At 43.0% G+C, this 26,094-nt stretch overlaps 1 protein-coding gene across 16 annotated transcripts in view; it reads right to left on the reverse strand.

Moving 5' to 3' along the window:
- The window catches only part of CHL1 (cell adhesion molecule L1 like), a 365,024-nt gene that overhangs the window by 66,581 nt on the left and 272,349 nt on the right, over positions 1-26,094 (reverse strand). For all 16 annotated transcript variants that reach the window (XM_061618586.1, XM_061618580.1, XM_061618578.1 and 13 more), the window contains 4 exons: positions 20,218-20,399; positions 7,590-7,721; positions 5,051-5,197; positions 2,393-2,504 (listed from right to left, as the gene is read on the reverse strand). In XM_061618586.1, coding sequence (XP_061474570.1) covers positions 2,393-2,504; positions 5,051-5,197; positions 7,590-7,721; positions 20,218-20,399 — 573 coding nt within the window. The remainder of the gene's footprint in view (positions 1-2,392; positions 2,505-5,050; positions 5,198-7,589; positions 7,722-20,217; positions 20,400-26,094) is intronic.

Here is a 26,094-nt window from a genome sequence, read left to right on the forward strand (position 1 = left end):
GGGCATGTTGGAGGGCACCTTTTGAGCATCTGTAGTGAATACTTGCAAGGCCTTGATCATCATGAGTATAATATATTTATTTGTCTTTTAAACAGAGTTGTAAGTCACTTGGAGACCTTCTAGTAACAAGGGACTAACACATTTAAATAATAGTAGTAGTTCACTTGGAATGGCCAGAAATTATTGACCTGGTTCGGGGTGATCAGTGGGATGCTCATACATATTCTCTCTCACTCTCTCTCTCTCTCTGTATGAAGAATGCTAGAAGAACATAAGAACATAAGAACATAAGAAGAGCCTGCTGGATCAGGCCAGTGGCCCATCTAGTCCAGCATCCTGTTCTCACAGTGGCCAACCAGGTGCCTGGGGGAAGCCCGCAAGCAGGACCCGAGTGCAAGAACACTCTCCCCTCCTGAGGCTTCCCGCAACTGGTTTTCAGAAGCATGCTGCCTCTGACTAGGGTGGCAGAGCACAGCCATCATGGCTAGTTGCCATTGATAGCCCTGTCCTCCATGAATTTGTCTAATCTTCTTTTAAAGCCGTCCAAGCTGGTGGCCATTACTGCATCTTGTGGGAGCAAATTCCATAGTTTAACTATGCGCTGAGTAAAGAAGTACTTCCTTTTGTCTGTCCTGAATCTTCCAACATTCAGCTTCTTTGAATGTCCACGACTTCTAGTATTATGAGAGAGGGAGAAGAACTTTTCTCTATCCACTTTCTCAATGCCATGCATAATTTTATACACTTCTATCATGTCTCCTCTGACCCGCCTTTTCTCTAAACTAAAAAGCCCCAAATGCTGCAACCTTTCCTCATAAGGGAGTCGCTCCATCCCCTTGATCATTCTGGTTGCCCTCTTCTGAACCTTTTCCAACTCTATAATATCCTTTTTGAGATGAGGCGACCAGAACTGTACACAGTATTCCAAATGCGGCCGCACCATAGATTTATACAACGGCATGATGATATCGGCTGTTTTATTTTCAATACCTTTCCTAATTATCGCTAGCATGGAATTTGCCTTTTTCACAGCTGCCGCACACTGGGTCGACATTTCCATCGTGCTGTCCACTACAACCCCGAGGTCTCTCTCCTGGTCGGTCACCGCCAGTTCAGACCCCATGAGCATATATGTGAAATTCAGATTTTTTGCTCCAATATGCATAATTTTACACTTGTTGATATTGAATTGCATTTGCCATTTTTCCGCCCATTCACTCAGTTTGGAGAGGTCTTTTTGGAGCTCTTCGCAATCCCTTTTTGTTTTAACAACCCTGAACAATTTAGTGTCGTCAGCAAACTTGGCCACTTCACTGCTCACTCCTAATTCTAGGTCATTAATGAACAAGTTGAAAAGTACAGGTCCCAATACCGATCCTTGAGGGACTCCACTTTCTACAGTCCTCCATTGGGAGAACTGTCCGTTTATTCCTACTCTCTGCTTTCTGCTTCTTAACCAATTCCTTATCCACAAGAGGACCTCTCCTCTTATTCCATGACTGCTAAGCTTCCTCAGAAGCCTTTGGTGAGGTACCTTGTCAAACGCTTTTTGAAAGTCTAAGTACTCTATGTCCACTGGATCACCTCTATCTATATGCTTGTTGACACTCTCAAAGAATTCTAATAGGTTACTGAGACAGGACTTTCCCTTGCAGAAGCCATGCTGGCTCTGCTTCAGCAAGGCTTGTTCTTCTATGTGCTTAGTTAATCTAGCGATCAGACGGTGGTTTGCTTAGGGCACTACAGAAGCCACAGCTGTGGGAAATCTCTCATCATTTGCAGCAGTTCAGAGTACACGGAAGCCAAGACGATTCAGGGTTAAACATTGGCCAACAGGAGGCCTTTGAGGACAATAACAGATTGGGAGATCCCAAAGAAAATGGAAGGACCAAGTCCAGGCCTAGTGCAAGTTCACAATTCCCTAAAGAACGCAAGTTAAATCCTGAGATTAATTTGTTTACGCCACCTGAAGAAAGCCATAGCAACCTTTGGGGGATTTGTGTGCTTTGGTGTCTTTTCAAAACTAATGTTTGCTTTTCATTAATCCATTTAAATTGCACCTGAGCAACGAAACTCTCTGAGCAAACTAAGGTTTATTGAACTTTGCCTTCTTGAAGATAATGGAAATGAAACACCAGCTCAGGGGGACCTTATTATTTCTATTGCTAACAATCAGCATGCAGCTTCATTAACTGTGGCATACCATGGTTGGAAATCTTTGAAGTACAAGTATATTTGGCACATCTTATGACAATAATTTTTATTAGACATATTTTTTTAAAAAAATGCAGGGTTTTTTTTAATGCAACTACATCTCTGTAGTCAGACATAAACAGATAAGAAATGTCAACAGCAGCATATGAAAAAGAGGAAAGAGTGAAAATGAGCTTACCAAGAAACATCAGGTGAAGGTACAGCAAAAAACTGACAGTACAGGTGGCTTGGGTAACCCACAACTGCAACATATTCTTCACCATCTGGAGTTAACATTTCTGGAGGAATGTCTGAAAATGCCAACAACAACAAAAGTTAAAATTACTAACCTGTAAACAGCTAGCATTTGGAAATATGCTATCACATAGGGATGCTATCACATAGGGATGGGAAAACACCACTGTCTAGAGCCAAGAAAAAGTTACTTGCATTTAGGAGTTGGCTCAGATGTTTAATATCCAGAACAAGGGAGGGAACCCCTTAGTTAGCCAGTTGCCCACTCTGACGCCACTCACTGGGTCAGAGGAACAGAGACTGCTGAGATAGTACTCCCCACCTGTCCTAGCAAGGAATCCCATACCTTTAGGAGCAATAGCTTGTGAGATAGTTTGTTGGAGAAAGGAAACAACAGCAATTAAGGCCAAGGGGCACGACTGGCCCAATCATTGGGCAGAGTGAGTGGCCACCTCAAGGAGCAGATGCTGGGAGGAGCAGCAGCAAGGTGGTGGAGAATCATAGAATCATAGAATAGTAGAGTTGGAAGGGGCCTACAAAGCCATCGAGTCCAACCCCCTGCTCAATGCAGGAATCCAAATGAAAGCATTCCCGACAGATGGCTGTCCAGCTGCCTCTTGAATGCCTCCAGTGTTGGAGAGCCCACTACCTCTCCAGGTAACTGGTTACATTTTCGTATGGCTCTAACAGTTAGGAAGTTTTTTCCTGATGTCCAGTCAAAATCTGGCTTCCTGCAACTTGAGCCCATTATTCCGTGTCCTGCACTCTGGGATGATTGAGAAGAGATCGTGGCCCTCCTCTGTGTGACAACCTTTCATGTACTTGAAGAGTGCTATCATATCTCCACTCAGTCTTCTCTTCTCCAGGCTAAACATGCCCAGTTCTTTCAGTCTCTCCTCATAGGGCTTTGTTTCCAGTCCCCTGATCATCTTTGTTGCCCTCTTCTGAACCCGTTCCAGTTTGTCTACATCCTTCTTTGACTGGTCATGGACCGAAATAAATTTTCATTCATTCTGCATCCTTCTTGAAGTGTGGAGAGAGAGGAGAGAGATTGGATGCTATGCAGACGGACTGTCATCCCTCAAGCAAACCTGCTGTCCTCAGGTGCGCTGTTGCAGTCCAGTCAGGTTTGGTACAGTGAATGTGGAGTGGACCATCTTGTCTTTCATCTCAGGCAGCAAAAATTCTCATGCCTTTGTAACAAGGTGTTGCAAAGTGGCAGCTGCTAGCTTAGGATTGTGAGGGCATGTGACTGCTGCGTAGCTAACAGGACCCAATGAAGGCCGCTAACAACATGATCCATGCCCATGTTGGACTATGCTTGCCCATGCTGAGCTAGTAAGCCCATTCCCCTGATATATCCTTGTAAGCCTACTGTAAAGAAATGAGAATCTACTCCCTCTTGATAACTGGTTAGTTAGGTCACATCCACACTATACATTTAAAAGACTGTTATGCCACTTTAACAGTAATTAATAATCCTGGGAACTATAGTTTGTTAAGGATGCTGGAACCTGTAGCTCTGTGAGGTCAGCACCCTTAACAAACTACAATTCCCAGGTTTCTCCATGACTTGTAAAGCAGTATAATACTGCTTTAACTGTATTGTGCAGATGTGACTTCAATTAGACAAGGGTTGTTAATAGAAGCTGCCTCTAGATCTGGTGTGGGGGTGAAGGATTTTCCAGCCCTAGAGCTGCATTTCCTTCTAGGCAACCTTCCAAATGCAAAATGCCAATGGTGGCCAGGGCCAGAAGCAAACGTGGGTGGAGCAACACATGCACATTTTACCTTTGTACAGTACATTTATTTCTACACATACTCCCGCACGCCCCTCTCTAGCCTCCATCCAGGCAAGCAAGATATATTATCAGAGTTCAAGGACACGTTACAGCAAGGCAGAAACAGTTGTGGAGGCTGTAAAACAGGGCTGGTGAGAGGTGTGGCCTGGGGACGGTCCTGAGGGCTAGAGAGAGAGATCTGGAGTGCTGTATTGGGCCCCCAGACCTCAGGTTCCCGCATTCGCCTTTAGACCTTCAGCCAATTGCCTCATGAGCTGCCACCTGTAAGTGCTTCCCTCCTGCCTCCTTTTTAATATAAAAATCTTAAATATCTTTGTAAGCCACTCACAGTCTTCAGAAGCAATCTTATATTAATGAATGGAAGGAGCGAAACAGAGTCATATGGTGGAAGGGAATCCCACCCATTGCTTCCCTGATACGCTTTTTGCAATCACCATGCGCATATGAATCCCTACTAAAACTAAATAAAAGCAGCTGTTGTGCCTGGGGATCTTCCAGGTCAAATGCTCTTTCATCCTCACACCTGAACCCCTGGAGCCAAAACCTCTTGGCCCATTTGTTATCAAAACTGAAAGAGGAATCAAGCCCCAAAGTAGCCTAGTATACTGAGGTAGCTGCCTTATGCTAAGTCAGACCACTGAATCATCTCACTCAGTATTGTTCTCTACACTGACTGGCAGCAGCTCTTTAGGGTTTCAAACTTTGACCTTTTTCCAGCCCAGCCCAGAGATGGCAGGAGTTGAACCTGGAACCTTATGCACGCAAAGCAGAAACCACTTTGACAAGTTGGAAAAACTCACTCAGAACATCAATGTTTGCTGTGGCAAGGATGGTGCCATGCTTGTTAGTAGCCTCGCATTGGTACACCGCACTGTCTTGTAGCTCTAGATCAGTGACACTGATCTCTCTTGTTGAAAAAGCAGCCCTGTTGGATTTTATTTCTGTCTCTGTCAAAAAACACAACAATAGGATAAGGGATTGTTTCTCTAAGAGGTTGAGGCAACATTTCTCATGGTACACACTGGTCTAAGACCTGAGGGAATTTATGCTATGAGCAGACCCATCGATTAACCCTCCTCAGTACTGTGCATGGTGTGGTAAATTTTATTTCACCGCACAGGTAACAGGAGAAATATTATTGTTGAGATTACAATCTGTCCATGCTCTAGAGCTAGTTTATAAAATACTCATCTTCAAATAAGAGTCAGGTGATTTAGATTCGTTATTTCATCCCAGCCAGTCAAGTCCCTCAAGTGGCAGGGTTGATTTCTACACTAAGTATTTTGCATTGTACAGTCTTACCTAAACAAGGCCCTTAGCTGTGCTTTATTTGTACCATGTCAATATGGCCTGGTTCACACATCACAGTAAACCAAGCTATGTTGTACTGGGATCTGACAACTATGCGGGATCTCAGAGGGGAGCTCACAGCTGCTGTGCTCCCCAGTCTTTTTTATTCCTATACCATGAGGAGCAAAGCCGAGGTAGGGCTGAATGTGTCATCCAAACCTAGGCTTGTGATTACGCTCTCTCTTCACTCACCATGAGCTGTAGCCAAGGGAAAAAGTGTGGCTTAACTCAGTGTGGTGCGGAAGTAAAGAAAAGGCCAAGGAGGAGGAAAGTGGCTGTGAGCTCCTCTCTGGGAGCCTGCACATTTATTTATTTGTTTATTAGATTTATAGCCTGCCCTTCCTCCCAGTAGGAGCCCAGGGCGGCAAACAAAAACACTAAAAACACTTTAAAACGTCATAACAACAGACTTTAAAATATATTAAAATAAAACATCTTTAAAAACATTCTTTAAAAAAGCTTTAAAAATCTCTCTTTTTTGGGAAAAAAAAGGTTTAAGAACATATTAAAAAGCAATTTGTGTGGTCCTGGTAAACCACAGTTTGCCTTACCAAGAAGGCAAACCCAGATTATCTCTCTCCTTATAATGCATCTCCCTAACATGCCAATCTCTCCTCAGAAAGATTTGGAGTAACTCTGGCTTTGTCAATAAGTTATAAATTCCCTACCTCTCTTACATTGCTAAAAGATTTATTTTATCTTTTCCTGTAGAAGAGGCTGAATGAGTTAACTGGCATTACTGGATTTGCGGGCACCTTAATTTCTAGATTACATTACTGGGCACCTTGTTTGCTCCTTTTGCATTTGTGGCATGCTATGGTGTGAATTATGTGGGAATAGTGCAGCTAGGGAAAACCTGGGATCAGAGGTATAGTGGTCTGTGGTTTGGGGGGGGTCTTAGACCCCTTACTTTTGGGGGAGCAGGGTCCTTATGTCTCCAGCATCCTATGAGGCAATCAGCTTGAAAGGGGTGTATGTTAGCCACTGAGGAGTCTTCTAGCATGTCTCCTTGTCCTTTCCTGCTCACTGAAGCCAATCAGAGCGAAAGGAGGGGAGTCAGCCATTGAGAAGACTCTTTTCAGTAGTTAACACTGTTTCCTTTCATGAGTATTGGCTCCTAGGGACGTCTGTTGTTGTGGAAGAAGGTATTAACAAGGATCTCATTCTCAAGTCAACAGCAAAAAGGGGGCGTGGCTGTAACTATCATGAAGGGACCCTGCACTTCTAAATTTCCACTACAATACTGCTTGAAATGGAAAGATGTTCGACAGCACCCAGAAGCATAATAGAAATGAAGGGGGGATTATACAAACCAATCTCTCCAGACTAACTGGCAGAATGGAAAGAGATATAGGAACTGCATAAGCTTAACTATTTCAGGTGATGGAAGTGGTCGGGACTCTCCTCACCAGCTGCAATAGGACTGGCAATGAGGAGCAGAGATCAGTCTGGAGTTGATCTGAGGTTGGGGACAACATGGGATTGCCAGAATACGGATGACAGCAGAAAGTAACCTTTCAAGCTCTGACCTAAGAAAGAAGTTTCTGCACTGTGTGTGTCCTGTGCAACTCCTAAATTTATTCTGGTGTTTCCCTCTGGAACAGATTTGGGGATGGCATGGGGTGGGTATGGTGGGGGAGGAGAGAAGGGAAATCCCATTGTACTGAGACACGTATTTCATTGAACACTGCCCCAGGTTCTTAAACAGTAAAGTTGTGGCACTATTTTTATCTTGTTTTCATCTTTCATCCATCTCTGAGCCTTCATTATTGATGTGGGGGCAAAATGTTAACACCCATGTCATTTATTCACAGCCAAAAACAAAGGTTGGAAGTTGATGTTTCAGTCCTGTCACTCCCCATTATAGAAAAAAAGTTTTTATCGATTGAACTAATCAGATTAAACCAGTTTGGAAAAGGATTGTCTGAATCATTTTCTTCCTCTAGGCTTGTTTGGTGTCCTGCTGGATGGTTTGCATTCTGTGCTTACCATCAGGAGGCATGCCGTTCACTTTCCACTTTATAGTCGGCTCAGGATAGCCAATGGCTTGGCACAACAACACAAAACTTTCGCCAATACCGTAAACTCCACTTTTTGGTTTCATTACCCATGTGGGTGGCTCTGTTGAGAAAGAAAAGGCTATTTCAGCCACTGCTGTGAACCAAAGGTGTAGTGACACATTATCATCATCACCACCACCACCACATTAAAGCCCCTAAAATTATGAGCCACGTTGCAATTATATATGTATGTGTACATGGCTTGCACATAATATGTCTTGCAACTTAAAAGTGACCCACATAATTATTGGAGTTTGGTATACATTGCAGTGGAGTGGAGAAATGAAGAGTCGGTAAGACAGCTGATTGAAAGAATAAAGAAAATTAATTTATTACTGCAGGGAAATAACGGCATTCTGACTCTACCGCATACATGTGGCCATTGTAGAGCCATGAGGCTGGCACTCACAGACACTATCTCTGAGTGACTAGAAAGGAAGAGGAAGGAAGTAAATGAGGAAAAAAAACAAGCAAGTAGTTACTAAAACAGGAATCAGAGAGGGAAGAATAGGTTGCTTTTCCACCTTTTACCCCTTAACCCTTAACTGGTTCAGGTTACTACTTACAAGCATTGGTCTTTACGCCCAACAATAATATCATTCAGATTACATGTTATGTGATGTATTTATGATCAACTGTATTTCTCTGCTCTGGTAGCAACCACTAGGGAACCTGATGTGAACTGGCAGAAGAGTTTTTAAATATTTCCTGCTCACACCAATTTCACGATGCAACTTTCCCTTCCCTGGATGTATTAGACATGGAAGGAGAAATATACAGGCACCCATTTCACACCTGCATGTTTTCTCCTCTGTGATTAATAGCAGCTTAAGATGGCAGATGTTTTATGTCAGGGAATCAGTGTGGCTTTTAGAGTTTTTTAGATCCCCTTGTCCATAAAGTACAGCCTTCATCCAAATTTCCTCCACTTCAGCATGCAGGGTTGCTTTTCAGGGAAGGTCTCCCTAAAAGCAAGAACATTCGTTTTACATGCAGAAGATCCCAGGTTCAATTCCTGGCATCTCCAGGTAGGGTTGGGAAAGACCTCTGTCTGCAATTGTGGAGAGCCACTGGTAAGTAGTGCCAACACTACTGACCTAGACAGACCAGTGGTCTGACTCAGTATAAGGTAGCTTCCTACATCCCTATATAATGTGTAGTTTGGCCGTAAAGAAAACGGGGAAAGGATCAGAAGGAGGCATGGAAGAATGAACCCTGATCTATGAAATGCAATGACTTAAATGTTTGTGGAAGGAAATGAAGTGCAGAAAAGACCTTTAGGTGAAAAAAAAAGTGACAAGAGAGGTATAGTCAAAAGCAGACACTTCCAAGCACAGACAAAGCCACAGCAAAGTGTGTCATAGAGACTGGAGGCATAATCAGAGCACAAAGAAGAGGACAGAATAAGAGAAAAATAGAGAAGTTATAGGAGCAAGATCGTAGGCCTCTTAAGGCCTTATCCCACCCCACACACAATTACTGTTTCATAAGCGGGACAGTAGGGCAAGTCCACTGGCTGCACCCCTTCCCACACATCCCTGTTGTCGTTCCTGCAACTTACATGAGTTGACTGCTGAACTTCTCCAGTGGAGAACCATTTCTTTTCAAGAAGACTTTCTGCACAGTTTAGAACCCTGGAAGATCAAAGTTCTTCTAAATTGCACAGGGAACGCATGAACAGAAAAGGCTCCCCACTGTCTCCAATTTGTGGAAGGTGATGGAGGCAGTGACAGGGCATGGAGATAACGTGTTTGCCCTTACTCTATTTCTCTTTGTGTGAGGGGTTTGGAACACCTGAAGAGGGCTCATTAGGCCCTTAAAAAGGACGTTGTTTGTATACAGAGAAAAATAGCAAAAATTATATGCTCATATCTGCTTTTACTTTAATTTACCAGCAGATGGCACTCTCTGGGAACAACTGCAAAAGGAAGAATTGGGAAGGCTGTGCTTTACCCGAAGGGATTCATCCTGTTTCTGTGATTGTTACTTTTCCAGCTCTGGTTTTACCAAAACAAAGAGGAAAACACACATAAGAAACACTGTGGGTTTTTTTTAAAAAAAATCAAAAACCTGTTCTCTGCATCTTCACCTACAATGGCATCATTGCAATTAATTGCTGTTGTTGACAGGTGTTGTCAAGATTAAAATGTGCAGAACAAATACAGGAAACTGTACACACAATGGAATGCAGGTGGAGAATGGTATTTTCTATTTCCCACCCAAAACTTGCATTTCCAAAATGTGATCCTCAAGGCTATTAAGTTGTCCTAGGACTGGAGCAAAAGGGAAACACACTCTGGCCTCTGCCATGGGCCATAGACCAAGGGCCATGCCACGACACCCAGAAACAACATCAAGGCAAGGGGAAAACCAGCCCGGCTCAATCCATCTGCCAGCCAAGGAGCAGCTGCTGGGGGGTTATTTTCCCCCTCCCTGTCTACCAACTCTTAACGTAAGAAGAGCCCTGCTGGATCAGGCCAACAGCCCACCTAGTCCAGCACCCTGTTCTCACTTTGCCCAACCAGATGCCAATGGGAAGCCCCAAGGAAATCTAGCTACGCCAGCTTCCCAGCAGGTGGATTGTTGTTGCTTACTGAGAAGGAAGGGCAAAGCGGTGGGCAGGTCGGCATGGTAAGAATGCAGGAGTGGCGGTGCAGCCAAACTGGTGCTCCTGCTGGTGTACTTGCATCATGCCAATCTCTCCACCATCTCATGCCTCCCCCTTCCAGAAGCAACAGGGACCTTTCTGCTAGGAAGTCAGCACGGTGGCTCCGCCCCACCCAGTGAGTTGCTTCTGCGCCGGACCTGAGCGCAACAGCACCGTCCCCACTTGCGGTTTCCAGCAGCTAGAATCCAGAGGCATAGTGCCTCCAGCTGCTAGTTTCCCTGAGACTGCAGAGCCGAAGAGAAGCATGTTCTGGCCTCACCTAACAGCCAGAGGACTAAGGGCTGCTGCCGGTGTGTGTCTGTGTATCTGTGTGTATATAACATGAGCTTATTAAATCCTTTTTGCTGTTGTTGTCAGTCATTACCTGCAGCTTGGAAGCTGCCTTGTGAATCATTTGATTGAAAGGCGGGGTAGAAATCTTCAAAACGAAATAAATGATAAATGAATACATTGCAGTCCAAAAATAACCCCAAGCAAACACACTTCTCTTCTAGAGCAGTCAAACAAAGATTCTCAAAATTCCATCAATGTGGGCTGTGAGAGGCTGGGTGCTTTTTGACCAGGCTCTCCCCCTGAAAATAGTTCTCCATCCCTGACCAAAGCTATATCATGATTCACTGAGAGGTTTTCCAGGAAATGAGACTGAACAGGAGCGAGGCATGAGCAGTGGATGTCCTAAACTCTGCTGTAATCTCACGAAACTGATCTGAAAAGAGAGCAGGGAAGTTCTTACCTATATCTATAGATATTTAGAATGTCAACAACTCACACCTAATCTAGATATATTTTGACTATTGCATGTGTGTGGGTGTTCTAGTCTTTTGTATAATGGTTAACAATCCTGCAATGTTTAATTTCAATTACATCCATGAAAAAGGAAAGGATATCCATAAACAACATGGCAGGCATCAGTGGATTTGGGCACTCAATGGATTGCATCCAAGATTAGTTGGACTCAGAGCAGACCCACTGAACTGAATGTAGGAAGCTACCATATACTGAATCAGACCATTGCTCCATCTATCTCAGTATTGTCTACACTGACGAGCAGCAGCTTTTCAGGATTTCAGTGTGGATTCTTCCCAGCCGTACCTGGAGATAGCAGGGACTTAACCTGGGACCTTCTGTAAGCAAAGCAGGTGCTCTACCACTGAGCTATGGCTTTTTCCCATTTTGCTTTCTCTTTTCTACATCTTTTCCAGCTCTACAATGTCCTTTTCGAGATGCAGCATGATGACAGTAGCAGCTGATGGGAGATAAAACATGTGCATGACTAACTTAGGTCTATTGATTTCAGTGGGTCTACTCTGAGAAGAACTCATCTGGATACAAATTCCACAAAAATCCAGCCGATTTCTAAGTGGGTAATAGGAGAGAAATTATCCTTGTTGATTTTGTATAGTCCTGCTCTTAACTAGGGCCCCATCTGCACTATACATCTACACTATACATTTAAAGCACTATTATATCACTTTAACAGCCATGGCTTCCTGAGAACTGTAGTTTATGAAAGGTGCTGAGAGTTGTTAGGAGATTCCTATTCCCCTCACAGAGTTACATTTCCCAGTGTGGTTTAACAATCAATCCCTCTTCCCAGGGAACTCTGGAAATTGTAGCCCTGTGAGGGGAAGAGGGTCTTTTAACTTTCAGCACCCTTCACCGTTCTACAGTTCCTAAGATTCTTTGGGGAAAGCCATGACTGTTTAAAGTGGGATGATGTGCTCTGCCACCCTAGTCAGAGGCAGCATGCTTCTGAAAACCAGTTGCCAGAAGCCTCAGGAGGGGAGAGTGTTCTTGCACTCAGGTCCTGCTTGCAGGCTTCCCCCAGGCACCTGGTTGGCCACTGTGAGAACAGGATGCTGGACTAGATGGGCCACTGGCCTGATCCAGCAGGCTCTTCTTATGTTCTTACTACTTTAAATGTATAGTGCAGATGAGACTTACAATAAAAGCAATGCAAGCGGTGGACAAAGCAGGCTGAGGTGGTTTTGGAATCCCATTCAAAAACTGCCAGATATCTGTTGGATATTCTTTTAAGTGAAGGATCTCCTGGCCTTTTGGTAGATATATGTTTAGCAAGTTGCTTGTTGACACAGCATGCACCTACTTGCAGGATGCCAAAATTCTATGTCAGGAGTCGTTTTACCTTTTTACATAACAGCTCATTTTAAAAAAATCTGGGAAACTAACACGAATTATTTGAGGGTTTTGGTAGGTGAATGTTGGTTCCATGTTTACAACCACAGGGAAATTTGGCTTAAAAACTAAGATTGTTTTCAAAAAGGACTTCTAAGACTCCATTGTTTAAACCTCTTGCCTTGTTTGCAGCTTAAAGGGCATTAAGATATAAGATGATTAATCCTGAGGACTACAAGAGCTCCTGTGATGGATTGGAAGCTTTCCGTTAGCCATCACCTTGTCTTGTATATCTCCTACAAGGGCCAGATGCAATTAGAGCTTTAATACATAGCAGGCACACTATTATTGACTTCAGTGCAACTAATTACTTAAACTGGGATCTCCTATCTTTTTTGGCACCAGGGAAAACTAAGAAATGGGGCTGCGGGCATCACACAATACCCATTTCACAGACAAAATGCTCAGCACCTCCCCCCCCAAAAAACCCGATACCCCCCAAACTAAAACACAAACAAAGTAGGCAACACTTCACAAAAAAGGCAACTACTCAAACAACCTCCAAAAGCAACCACAACAACAAAAGAAACCCCAACAACAACAACAACCCCTCAATGCAACATTTTTTTGAGAAGTTCTGGGGACAGGCTTGGCAGGCACCAATGGGGTTGTCTGAGGATGCCATGTTGGGGACCTCAGCATTAAAACAAGCACCCCATCTAAACAGTAACAACAGTTTCATATTTTAGTTGAGCAGAGTAGGATGTGTACTTTTTATGAATTTGCAGAATAAACACTTTTAATTAATAATGGTATTAATTGCAGCTTCAGTGAATAGATGCAGGCCATTTCAGACATTGCATTTATAGATGTACACATAAGATATTTTAAGCATACACCTAAAAATGTAAAACATCTAGGTATACTCATTAGAGGTCTTTGACTGGCTGCAATTCCCTGTTGTGTGTACACTAGATGACCATCCTGGTTTACCTTTGTATAATGTGTGAAATGGCCTTATGGTATTCATTGTAAACTTAAAAAAAACACCTAGATAAATGGATGATGAGCATCCACAATCCTGTACAAAGTCAGGGCCCATGGACATCTTTTTCACCCAGCTAAATTATGATTCTCACCACAATTCCATGCAACACATTGTGGTTATGGTGTTACTGAGAGAACTGCACATCAACTGCACAACGGAAATGGAGTCTCTGTGTTAGGGAGTTTCTATTTCCTGGGTAACTCTCATTGTCACATGACTGTGATATCTATGAATATGAAGGCATCATGCCATCTTTGACCATTTCAAAACAAGAAATTCTATGTTTTGTATTGCGGTCCTCCCCATCTTGGAGCCCCCCAAATGTTGTTGGACTCTGACTCCCATCAGCCCCAGCCAGCATGACCAGTGGTCAAGGATGATGGGAATTGCAGTAGAAAAAAATCTGGAAGACACCAGACTGAGGAAGGCTGGTGCAATGTCTCTCAAAGTGTGAAGTGGGTTTCTCCAAGGAGTTGGAGATGCCCATAGAGGTTTGAGCACATCTCTGGCCAAACTACATCAGTGTCAGTGTATTCAGGCTAAGTCAGAAGATGAAAAGATAATCACCCGTCATGAGTGTTGATAGTTGAGTGTTCCCACTTTTTTTCTATCCTCAGTGAAAGAGTAACATGAGTGAGTTTTTGTTTTTATAGAAAACCTATTTAATTAGTTTGGATAGTTATATAACCAAAATGGTACCATTCATGCACAAGAGAGATGATATCAGTAGGCTTGGAAAGACTCCAAAGTTTGTAAGAAATCTTGGGGGGGGGAGTCCACAGAAAGCTGACTGCTGCTGCTGCTAGGAACAGAATATGGGAGCAGAGTTGAATAGAATGTAATGAAAAAGGATGTAGTCAGCTGCCTGGAACTCTGAACAGGAGCACTCCACATGGCAGCATTTTGTTCCAAATCCCCCTTGGATAAGGATCCTGAGTTTAGTCTCAAAGGAATGTGAATCCCTGTTAACATAATTAGGTGCACTTCCTGTTACTAGTTTTGGGGTGGGATTCAATCACATACCAGCAAATTCATGTTGCACAATTATAGGTAGGTCTTGCACTACAAACCTAATTCTCCAAAAGACTGGACTTTTTGTGATAAGGAAAATGACAGGAAAATGCACTGGAAAGTGTGGATAAGACTTGTTTTGATGCAGCACTGTCTAAACTTCCCATAAACAAATCAGGATGGATGCTCAATAAAAAGGTCATCTGGAAGAACCTTAGGATCTGTCACATTTAACAGAAGACTGCAGACTGTGACTTTAGTAGTTTGGCCGTCAGAACTAGGTATGCAAGTATGTGACCTCTAATAAAAAGCCCAAGGTTATTAGTAATGCATTTATGTGAAAAATACTTATGACCAAAGCTATGGAAAGGGGAGTAAGAGTGCTGAATGACCAAACCATCTGCAAATCCTTAAAATGTATCATCAGCCAAATACTTTGTTCTAAAATTATTTTAAGATTGTAAGTGAGAGGCATGCAAGCACAAAGACTACTGTTAACAATGCTTTGCGTTCTCAGCAGGCAGACATGATAGAAACTATGTGAACAGCTATGTTCTTAAATTCTCTGTTATCAACAGGAGAGAGATTACAGACATGGTGCAACCCCGTCCCCCCAAAAAAACCCCAAATGAGTGTTAGTCACCTCCAGGTTTAATTTATATTTCATCCATACCCGTGTTATTGAGAGAAGAGAGCAGGAGCAGCTTAGCCTAGTTGTAACTCGGCTGAAACTCCAATGGAATCAATAAAAGCCAGTGAGGTCAGCACAGCGAAGTTCACGTACACCAAATGAGCAGGAGTGGGAAAGAAGATGTAGGCCTGTGATTAATGGCAGTGACATTTTACCGCTCGGAAACTGAAGAGAAACAAAGGAGGTGGGCTCGATTTTGCCTTTGCTTCCCATATGTGGGGAGACTCCTGACACTAAACAGAATTTCTGTCAATGTAATTGACCTTTTTTAATAGATTTCAGTGCTCAGAAAAAAACTGCTCCTATTGCTCTGCTTCGGCGCATGGGGGATGTGGATGCATTTGCATCTGCACAACTTAAGGAACAGAGGCAGTAATTTCGGTCTGAATCTGTGGCCATTATTCTATGCCACTTCATTGCTACAACTTTCTTGGCATTTGAATGCTTTTGCAGCTCCTGCAGCTTCTTTTGAAGGAAGATTCAGTTTTTCAGTCAGAAATCCTCAGTCAGATTGTAAAGATATTCAACAACCGTAGAGATTCCAAGCCATCTGGAGTCATTTCTAAGTCAGCAATTTGCAGTGGTGTGTCTGTTTCCTGCCCTATGTACCCTCCCCACCTCCATTATGTGTGTGTGTGTGTGCGCGTGCGCACACACACACACACACACACAAACCATTCCTGTTCAGGATGATTGATACCACATAAAGTCATATAAAAAAGCAGAGCCATGCCAATGCTTTTTTAAAAAAAAAAGTCCCATCAATTTAAAAGGTAACAAGAAGATGCAGCATAAAATATTTGAAATGCTTATTTCCTTCCTGGATTTTCTCTGATACCAGGAAGTTGAAAAGAGTAGAATAAATATCAAAATCAAGGAGGAGACAGATGTGTTCAGTTTAATGCTCTCTGCGCTCATTTTCCTCAGAAGCCTGGGCAGTTGTATGATTTGAAAATGCTGCTTACTGCAAATGGCTTTGAACTAAGATACCTTAAGGACCGCTTTCTTCCATATGTTACTCTCCGCATTCTTCTTTCATAATCAGAGTCCTTACTCCAGATTTGTCAACCTTATGAAGATCCACAGACCCTGACACTTTAGTGTTTTAGGTGGCTAGAGAAAAGATGGTTATTTACAGTGGATTTTGGCAGAGTCTTGCCTTTTTGGCTTATCTTACATAATAATGCATCTTTATTGCATTTTGGTTTTTTTAGGATTTTAGCCTATTATGTTAACAGTCTCTCAAATTTGTGATTTTTAAGGGTGCTGTTCCTTATATGTGTTTTTAAATATTGTATGATGTTTTGTTTTGTTGGCCTCCTTGACACCATTATTTGAGAAAGGGTGAGGTATCAGCATTTGAAATAAATCAATCAATAAAGTGAAAGAAAAAAAACAAGACTGGAGAACCTTTTTATTCCCTCGTGACCACCTTTCTGGGGCCCATACGGCAATGGTGTGCAGGGCTCAAACAAACCTGGATGTAGCCAAAGCCAACATGGGCAGGACCAGACCTGGCAGTCAGCAGACCCACCCACAGCCTCTCTCTCACACACATAATTGGTCCATGCGCACAGATACCCATACATGCTCTATGCACGCACAGCCACAAAAACTCAGCATACACGGCAAATGTATACAACACCCACATATACACAAAAGTAATCAGGCTTGGGAAAAGTCACCTATTGTGGCCAATTTTCAACAGGGGCATCACAATCCCCAAATGCAACTCCACCACAAATGCTCCCCACATGGCAAAAAGGCTTGGGGAAAAAACACCTCCCATTGCCTCCAGTGAAAGGCTTGTTGAAGCCTAATTGCTGTGCTGGATGGAGAAGTGAGGAGGGGAAGCCATAGGCTGGATGAGGAAGCCTCACAGGTCACATCCGTCCTGTGGGCCAGAACTTCCCTACCCTGTGATAAAGGTGATCCACATAGCACATCCATGCTATAACAGTATATTTGTCACCTGCCTGGACATATTACTTTGTTCATACAACTAACTATATATTCAAATGAACCACTTCCCATGTTGAAAGCACATGTGAGGGTCTTGTTGAGCTATGCAGCCTGTTCTGCCCAAATTGCACACTTGGCAACTGTAAGGAAGGTCTCTACAAGCATACTGACGTATGGACAAAGAGCCCCTCCACAGAATATGAATCCTGAATGGCCTAGGATGCCCCTCATGCAGAAGAGCTGTATGCATGCATGTTGGCATGTGCCTTAGGGCCACTCTCATGGCCAGCGGACACACAGCAGGGACATGCGTTATGAATATGTGAAAGGGTCCACCTGAATAAACCCCCTCCATGGTCAAATTGTTGCCTTGGAAGACTCTTGGTTGCATGAGAGAACACACTCATGGAATTCTATCTGCTTACTCTTACACTGCTACACTCTTACGCAAAGTCCATACAAACAGCCAGTTGCACGGTGGCTACAAGTGTGTATAACAAAACCTTGATGGACACATTAATTTTTTAGATAAAATCAAATTTAGGGAGGGATCATTGGGAAAGTAGGAACTAGGATGCATATGTGTGTGTGTGTGAGTGCATGCACATGCACTTAACTGTTTTCCTACCAGCTGCTTCTCTGCATTATCCAGCCCTATCACCACCCACCCACTCACCAGTAACTGTACTTCTGAAGTGGCTGCCTCTGTGTTTTCCATGTGTGGACATAGCTTTAACCTCCTGAGAAGGCATGAAGTAGACAGCGCTCCTAGTGCTGCTAAAAATGATAATCCTATATTACTTTATTTGAACTATTTCTCTGGAACAAAAGCACTTAAGCCTTGACTTTTTCTTAACCATAGATAATGCTTCCCTCCTTTTGAGGTCTAGTTGTCAGTAGTACATCTGCAGTGCTTCTGTGACTCGCTCTAGAAGCAGCAATGAAATACACAGCTGGAGGATTGTTCCTGTAAGTGTGTAATTTCAAAGAATATGTATTTGCTGAGTTTGCAGATTGATAGAATTATTATAGCTAAATTACATGACTGAAATCCACTGATGATATAGCACTCATATCGGTGTAACACAGCATGAGTTCACACTATCAGTTTAAGTACTAGGAAAAATAACATCCAAACCTCCCAAACCTCCCTCTCCTAAGTAATTTCTTGAGGTGATTAGAAAGAATGAACCATGATGCTTGCATCATGATAGCATTATCATATTTTCATTTTCAAGATATAGAGCCAGAAAAAATCAATCACAAGCTCTCCCTTAGAATTAATAGTTTGTAAACCACCTTAATGCTCTGCAAATCGTCCAGAGAAATGTTATATGGACAGCATACAGATATGATAGATAAATAAATACATAAAATATTGTTTATTCCCATTCTGCTACATCAGCTTTCCCCAACCTGGTACCATCCAGATGTTCTGGATGACAGCACCTGTCATCCCTGACCATTGGTCATGCTGGCTGGAGCTGATATGAATTGGAGTTCAACAATATCTGGTTGGCACCAGGTTGAAGAAGGATGTGTCACACTGGCACTGTTATCCTATGCGTGTTTTCTTGGAAATAACTCCCACTGTGTTCAGTGCACTTTACTCCCTAGTAAGTGTGTTTGAGATTGCAGGCTAAGGGTATATCTACACAACAGATTTAGGGGGCAGTTCTATACTCACTTACCTGGGAGTGAGCCCCACTGAACTCATTTATTTATTTATTTATGATTGATTGATTGATTGATTAAATTTATATCCCGCCCTTCCTCCCTGAAGGAGCCCGTTGAGACTTACTTCTGAGTAGACATGCATAGGATTGCACTGTTAATCTGGTTTAATTGTTGTTCCTTTTGCACATGGAATCTTGGGAACTGTAGTTATATTAGGAAATCTAATGAAGTTTAAAAAAGAATTCTCTGCACCCTTCATCAAACTATAATTCGTATGATTGAGGAAAGCTGTCACAGGAAAATATACATAGCCTTTCCACATGTTAGTAGTGTCCATGCAAAGAGCACATACTTTCCTACATGGAAGTAATATTTATGCAAAAAATAATTTTTGGGGGTGAGGGCTTACGCTATCTGAGCAGATTAATTTCAAGGGAGACTTTAGCAGTAACTTACAGGAGAACAACTCAGTAGAGCATTATTTTTTGGTGTTCTGCATTATACCATTCAGTGTTGTATATACCTAGACTACAGCATTCTAATAGTATTATCCCAGTTTAACATAATTGTGTTTTAGCAGGAGCTATGCAGGAGGCTAACAAATTATAAGCTGCTGAGTTGGTTCCCTGTAGGTCAGGGACAGCCGATGTGGTGCCTTCCAGAAGTTGTTGAACTCCAACTGCTATCATTTCTGACCACTGGCCATGGTGGGTGAGGATGATGGCAGCTGCAGCCCATCATCTGGAGAGTACCACAGTGGCTACCCCTGCTGCAGAATAATGCTATAGAATCAATTCTATGACTTTTTTTTCCAAATAGGAAATTGTGGCATATGACTATCAATAAATACAGCCAATGGCAGTAAGTACCTTGTTCTTCATGCAGTGGCAACCACAACTGCTGATGAATTCTTAATACATTGGAGTTACTCATATGGGACAGAATCTACAAGGGTTGAAGCATCTCCCAGACACCTGAGTTGTGTAGCTCAAGTGTTGAACTTGGCCTTTGACTGCAGAACAGAATGTTGATCACATTCTTTTATAAATTAAATTTACCTGAATTAGAAAATATTTAAACTATCTTTATTTAACATTACAGGATGCAGCTATTTTAAAATCACTGGTTGAAATCAGGCCTGCACAACTTGTGAGCCGCCAACCTGAAGGTTGTCACCTATCATCAATGTGTGTCTCAAACACTGGATAAGCTCACTACATAGCTGGTATCCTGCCAGGTATATCACAGGTTTGGCAAAATTGATTTAGATTCTGGTGTGAATGAGAGTAGTATCACTGACTGAAAGGGTGGAATTTGAACTACCAAATATATATGATAGATCATCATCAATATGACCACAGTACCTTCAACACCAACAGTGAACTGATGTTTTGTTTCTCCCAAAGCATTCTTGGCAATACATTCATAGAGCCCTGCATCATCTGCAGCGGCTTGTTCTATCTTCAATATCTTCCCAAAATTCTCTGTGACTCCTCTGTCAAGCCTGCCTCTGTCAACCCTTCTCCAGATTAGATGTGGTGTTGGACTATAGTGGGAAAAGAAGCAGAAGCAGAAAAAGATTTAACTTTAAAAAAAAAACATTTTACCCTTGTAAAACAGCTGGATGGCTTGTAAATTTCAGAGTGTATGCATTTAATGTTACTCTCTTCCATTCTTGATTTCAATAAATCACCTATATATACATATAAATATACATGCATTTCTTTTAAACTTCAGATCAGAGGCACCCATTGCTTGGAATGTATACTCCTCCTTCATTAAAGGGAACAATGAATGTGTAAAGGATGGTCTACTGCCAACAACAAATTGGAAATGGGTTGGAACACCGTACAAAGATAGCAGCATGCAAAGAGAGATTCAAAAACTTGTTTCTTCCCATTCCATGATGGTTTTCACCATTATAAATGGGGTTAAAGATTTCATCATGATGCACTAATCAATTCTGTGCTTGCCCAGCCACAGCTAATTCCCTAGGCAACTGAATATAAAAGCAACATTGTGTTTTGCAGAATTAATGGGGCACTCTCATAAGACAGACATACAGACAGAAGTTCAGGGCAGGCTGCTAATTTCATATTCCCAGCTGTCCTTTCTGATGCCAGCACTGTACATAGCACACATAGATCTGTGTCTGTTTACTCTTGTGCCCATCTGTTGAGATGGCAACATCCCGAGCCCCAGGTTACTCTCAGCTCCAGGTTCCTAAAAGGTATGATGGCTTCCCACAGGCAGATAGTTCAAATAACATCTCTTTTCTTCAGTGTACATCCTGCTCATTCTTTTTTCTGAAACATCAGCACTACAAGATTTCCCTTAGATACTATTTATTCATTTATTTAAAAGCATTTCTAAGCCAGTTAATATTGTAAAATCTCCAAGCAGTATACAACCCCCCCATTAAAACTAGTATCACAGCCTAAGCTGAACAGTAGCTTCCCTTAACGACTTTTTGGAAATGACTATGGAGGTATGAGTGGAACCACTGAACCAGTGCCCCCAACCCCCACCTCCTAAAGACGTTCCAGAAAGATACCATGGTCAACAGTATCAAAAGATACTGAGGGATCAAGAACAAGCAGGATCGCATTCCCCCTATCTCTCTCCTGACAAATGTCATCAGCCAGGGCAAGCAAGGCAGTTTCAGTGCCATGGCCAGGCCTGAAGCCAGATTGGAATGGATCCACTATCACAAAAACAGCAAAAAGGTATTCTAAAAATAATTTTAAAATGGGAACAGATAAAAACAGAAACTGAAAAATAAAGTCCAATCTCATTGGTGAGATAAAGCCTGGGCAAAAATATATAGTATATCTCTGAAAAACATCTGAAGTAACTGATGGATGATGCTTCGTGTATCACAGAGGGAAGGGCATTGCACAGTGCAGGAGAAATGGCAAAAAATGTTCATTTTGGGATCACCACCCTGTGATATTCTGTAGGGTGCAGTGCCATGAGTGAAATTTCCCCAGATGATCCGAGTGATCTTACAGGTCTAAATAGCGACAGGTGGTGTTTCAGGTAACCTCATCCCAAATTGTTCAGATATCATCTTAAAGGTAATACATACCAACCTGCTTGGAAAATTTGACTTTGTACAGCCAAAGATCTGCATTATAACACATGCACTTCACAATAGAAAAACACATACACCTTTGGTTGTGTTTGGCAATGTGTTTGTACCTAGTTCTCAACTGTCATCATCATATTCATCATCATCTAATGGCAAGGTTAGTGGTTCTGTTCATCTTAGGGCAGCAAAATTGAGCCACCCACAGAGAAAGTATGTCCAGTTATGCTGAAAAATATATGTACAAATGGAAAATAATGTGTGTGTGTGGGGGGGGGATAATGAAAAGGCCTGTTGGGGATTGAGCATGCTCATTGTTCTCTAGGAATGCTGAGCAAACCTTTATTTAGTTACTTGGGCTGCAATCCAATACACATTTACCTGGGAGTAAGTCCCATTGAACCCAATGGAGCTTACTTCTGAGTAGACATGTACTGGACTGCAGCCTTAGTTATTTATTTAAAATACTTTTAATCTGCTCTTCATCAAAAGGGTCCAAGTTGGCAGTGAACAAAATTAATCTACACAACAGATACATACAATTGAAAACTAACAAATAAACATAACAAAATATAACAAGACAAAATAAAACCCCAAAGCCTGAAAACAAAATAGACCACAATTCCAAATATCACCCAAAAACTAAGATCTAAAAATCACCTGGCACTGAAAAGCTTGTAATATTGATGACATACAGGCCACCCTCAGGAAAGGATTCTAAAGTCAGGGAGCCACAGCATAAAAGGCCCCCTTCTCTGTGGAAGCAACTTCTACTATTAAAGAAGCTGAGTGTAAGCTGGGGGGGACAAAATGAAAGGGAGGTGGAAGTAGGCTGGCTGAAGGCAGTTACAGGTTATAGTGTCTTTGAGGAAAGGATTAGGCTCAGAGAAATGCACCACCCTGTCCCTAATTTTCCTGTTTCCAGTCCAGGATGCGTTTAAGAAGTCTGACCCCTTTTAAGCTGAATATGAGTCAACAGTGTGATGTGGCTGCAAAAAAGGCATATGTTATTTTAGGCTGCCTTAACAGAAGTATAGTTTCCAAATCGGGTGAAGAATTGGTTCCCCTCTATTCAGCCCTGGTTAAGGCTCATCTTGAGTACTGCATCCAGTTCTGGACACCGCACTTTAAGAAGGATGCAGATAAACTGGAACGAGTTCAGAAGAGGGCAACAAGGATTATCAGGGGACTGGAAATAAAGCCCTATAAAGAGAGACTGAAAACTGGGCATGTTTAGCTTTGAGAAGAGAAGACTGAGGGGTGTTATGATAGCACTCTTGAAATACTTGAAAGGTTGCCACAGAGAGGAGGGCCCAGATCTCTTCTCAATCATCCCAGAATGCAGGACACAAAATAATGGGTTCAAGTTACAGGAAGCCAGATTTCAGCTGAACATCAGGAAAAAACTTCCTGTTAGAGTGGTACGACAATGGAACCAATTACCCAAGGAGGTAGTGGGCTCTCCAACACTGGATGCATTCAAGAGGCAGCTGGACAGCCACCTGTCAGGTATGCTTTAAATTGGATTCCTGCACTGAGCAGGGGGTTGGACTTAAAGTATCCTGCAGTGGGGGGGGTGTGGCAATTAGGACCGCAGGATGAACACCACTTGGTGAGTAGGAACCTACTTATCCAGATCCAGAGTGCAGCAATCTCAGACTATTGCATCATAAGGAAGAGATTCTGTAATTGCTTGTGTCCTCCTGCTGTGATTATTATGAGTCCCCTATTTGTCTTTTATTTAACCGCATCCTAGAGATGCAATTATATCATCTCAGCTCTATGTTTCATTTATAAACTGGCTTCTCTATCCCTAGAAATATTATCAGGATACCCAGGGTTACCAGATCAAATGCACCATATTTAATGAGATTATTATTAGAATTTATTGCCTACCCTTCACTCAAAGGTCCCAGGGCAAGTTGCAACAATTTTAAACAGATAATTAAGAACCATTAAAAACAACCTAAACAACATCACAGAAAATAGGGTGGGTCCTAAAAATATAAATCTCAGGTGTCGAAGGCCAGGGTAAAGAGGTATGTGCTGAAAGTTGTACAATGAAGTTGCCAGACACACCTCAGTGGAGCAGAAATTCTACAGTTTAGGGGCTGCCATAAAGAATGCCCTCTTCTAGGCCACCCCCGTTAACTTCTGAGGGTGGCAGAACTACCTTTTGGAACTACCACCTTGAACTGGGCCCAGAAACGAATGCTGCTGTTTGAAAACAAGGGTTATATAAGTTCTAAAGGGAACCCCAATCAGTAATTTGGCTGCTGAAGTTTGGACCAGTTGAAGTTTCTGAGCTGTGTTCAAGGGCAGCACCACTTAAAGCTCATTGCAATAATCCAGTCTGGAAGTTACCAAGAGCATGAAGCACATGAAGTCTTCTCTGTCCAAAAGGGGCCAAACCTGGCGAACCAGACGGAGCTGGAAAAAGGCACTCCCAGCCACTGAGGCCACTGTCATGGCCCCTTCAGAGGACTCATCAGATGAGGATGACTCAGGAGTAACAGCCACAGACCCAGAAGGGGAAACAGAGGAAACTCCTGAGAATGCAGTTCCTATTCCCCCTCAGCTGTAGAGCATCCAAGACCCAGCTGAAGTCCTTCAGCCAGAATCAGACAGTGACCAGGAGGCTCCCCTCCCACCTGCAGAGCAAAGACAACAGAAAGTCAGGCAGCAGAGGGACCGGCCTGTCCATTTAAGGCCGGCACGCTTGCCGAAGCCAGAGGGGTGATTGTTCCCACCTGTCTGCAGAGGTGTTATTTAAAAGACAGACCCTGGCTTCAGCATGTTGCTGACTACAACATCAGGCATGACCACTGTGTGTCTTCCTATCCCCTGAACCTTGACTTGAACTGATCTCTCGGCAAACTAGACCTGGACCTTCACTGACATCTCTTCTGGATTTCTGGCTTGGCACGTAAGCTTGGAACAGCCCCTGCCCTTATCTTGCTTCCTCCTTGCTAGCCTGGCAGATTTATAGCCAAGCTGCCGGCTGAGGACTTATGGCCTGGCAATTACCAAGGAATCTCCAGCCCTGCCTGCACCCCTACCGACACTGCTGTCTCAGTGAAAAGCTGACAGCTTGAATCTCCAGTGACAGTGCTGGATCAAGGAGTACCCCTGGGCTGTGGACCTGTTCCTTCAAGGAAAGAGCAACCCCATCCAGAACAGGCCATTTTCTCACCTCCTGGACATGAGAACTCTGGATACATAACACCTCTGTCTTTTCAGGTTTCATCCTCAATTTATTGGTCCACATCCAGTCCATCACTGTCTCCAAACACCAGTTCAACACCTCAGTTGCCTCTCCTGATTCAGATGGAATAGAGAGGTAGAGCTGGGTGTCATCTCCATATTGATGGCACCTCACTCCAAATCTCCTGATGACAGCTCCCACTGTTAAATAGCATGGGGGACAAGATGGAACCCTGTGGAACACCACAGCATAATTCCCATGGTGCTGAACAGTAACCTCCCATAACTACTTTTTGGAAGCAGCTCTGGAGGTATGAGCAGAACTACTGAAGCACAGTGCCCCCAACCCCCACCGCTTCAAGTAGGATATCGTGGTTAACAGTATTAAAAGCTGCTGAAAGATCAAGGAGAATAAGCAGTCACATTCCCCCTATCTCTCTCCTGACAAATGTCATCAACTAGGTTGACCAAGACAGTTTCAGTGCCATGGACAGGCTTGAAGCTAGACTGGAACAGATCCAAGTAATTAGTCTCCTCCAAGCACACTTGAAGCTGGACCACACCACCACCGTCTCAAGCACCTTGACCCAAAAGGGGATATTTTCCACTGTGTGATAGTTGTTTAACACTTCTGGAATCAGGGAGGTCTTCTTAAGGAATGGACACAAGGCAAACAGTACCTTCCCCTCCTCCAGTGAAGCATTAATCACTCTCTGGACCCGCCCAGTCAGTCCCCTATGGCTAGTTCTCAGCAGCCAGGATGGGCAAGGATCAAGGGGGCAGGTAGTGAGCTGCACTTCAAGCAGCTTCTCCACATCCTCAGGCTGCAATAATTGAAACTGAACTGAATTGAACCAATACAGGTGAAACAGGCAGTGCTCTGGACACCTCCATTGGACCTGCTCTAACTGTGGCATCCAACTCTGAATCTGACTGGTTTTGTCCCTAA

Source organism: Rhineura floridana, chromosome 3 (assembly GCF_030035675.1).
Source record: "Rhineura floridana isolate rRhiFlo1 chromosome 3, rRhiFlo1.hap2, whole genome shotgun sequence".
Taxonomy (NCBI): Eukaryota; Metazoa; Chordata; class Lepidosauria; order Squamata; family Rhineuridae; genus Rhineura; species Rhineura floridana.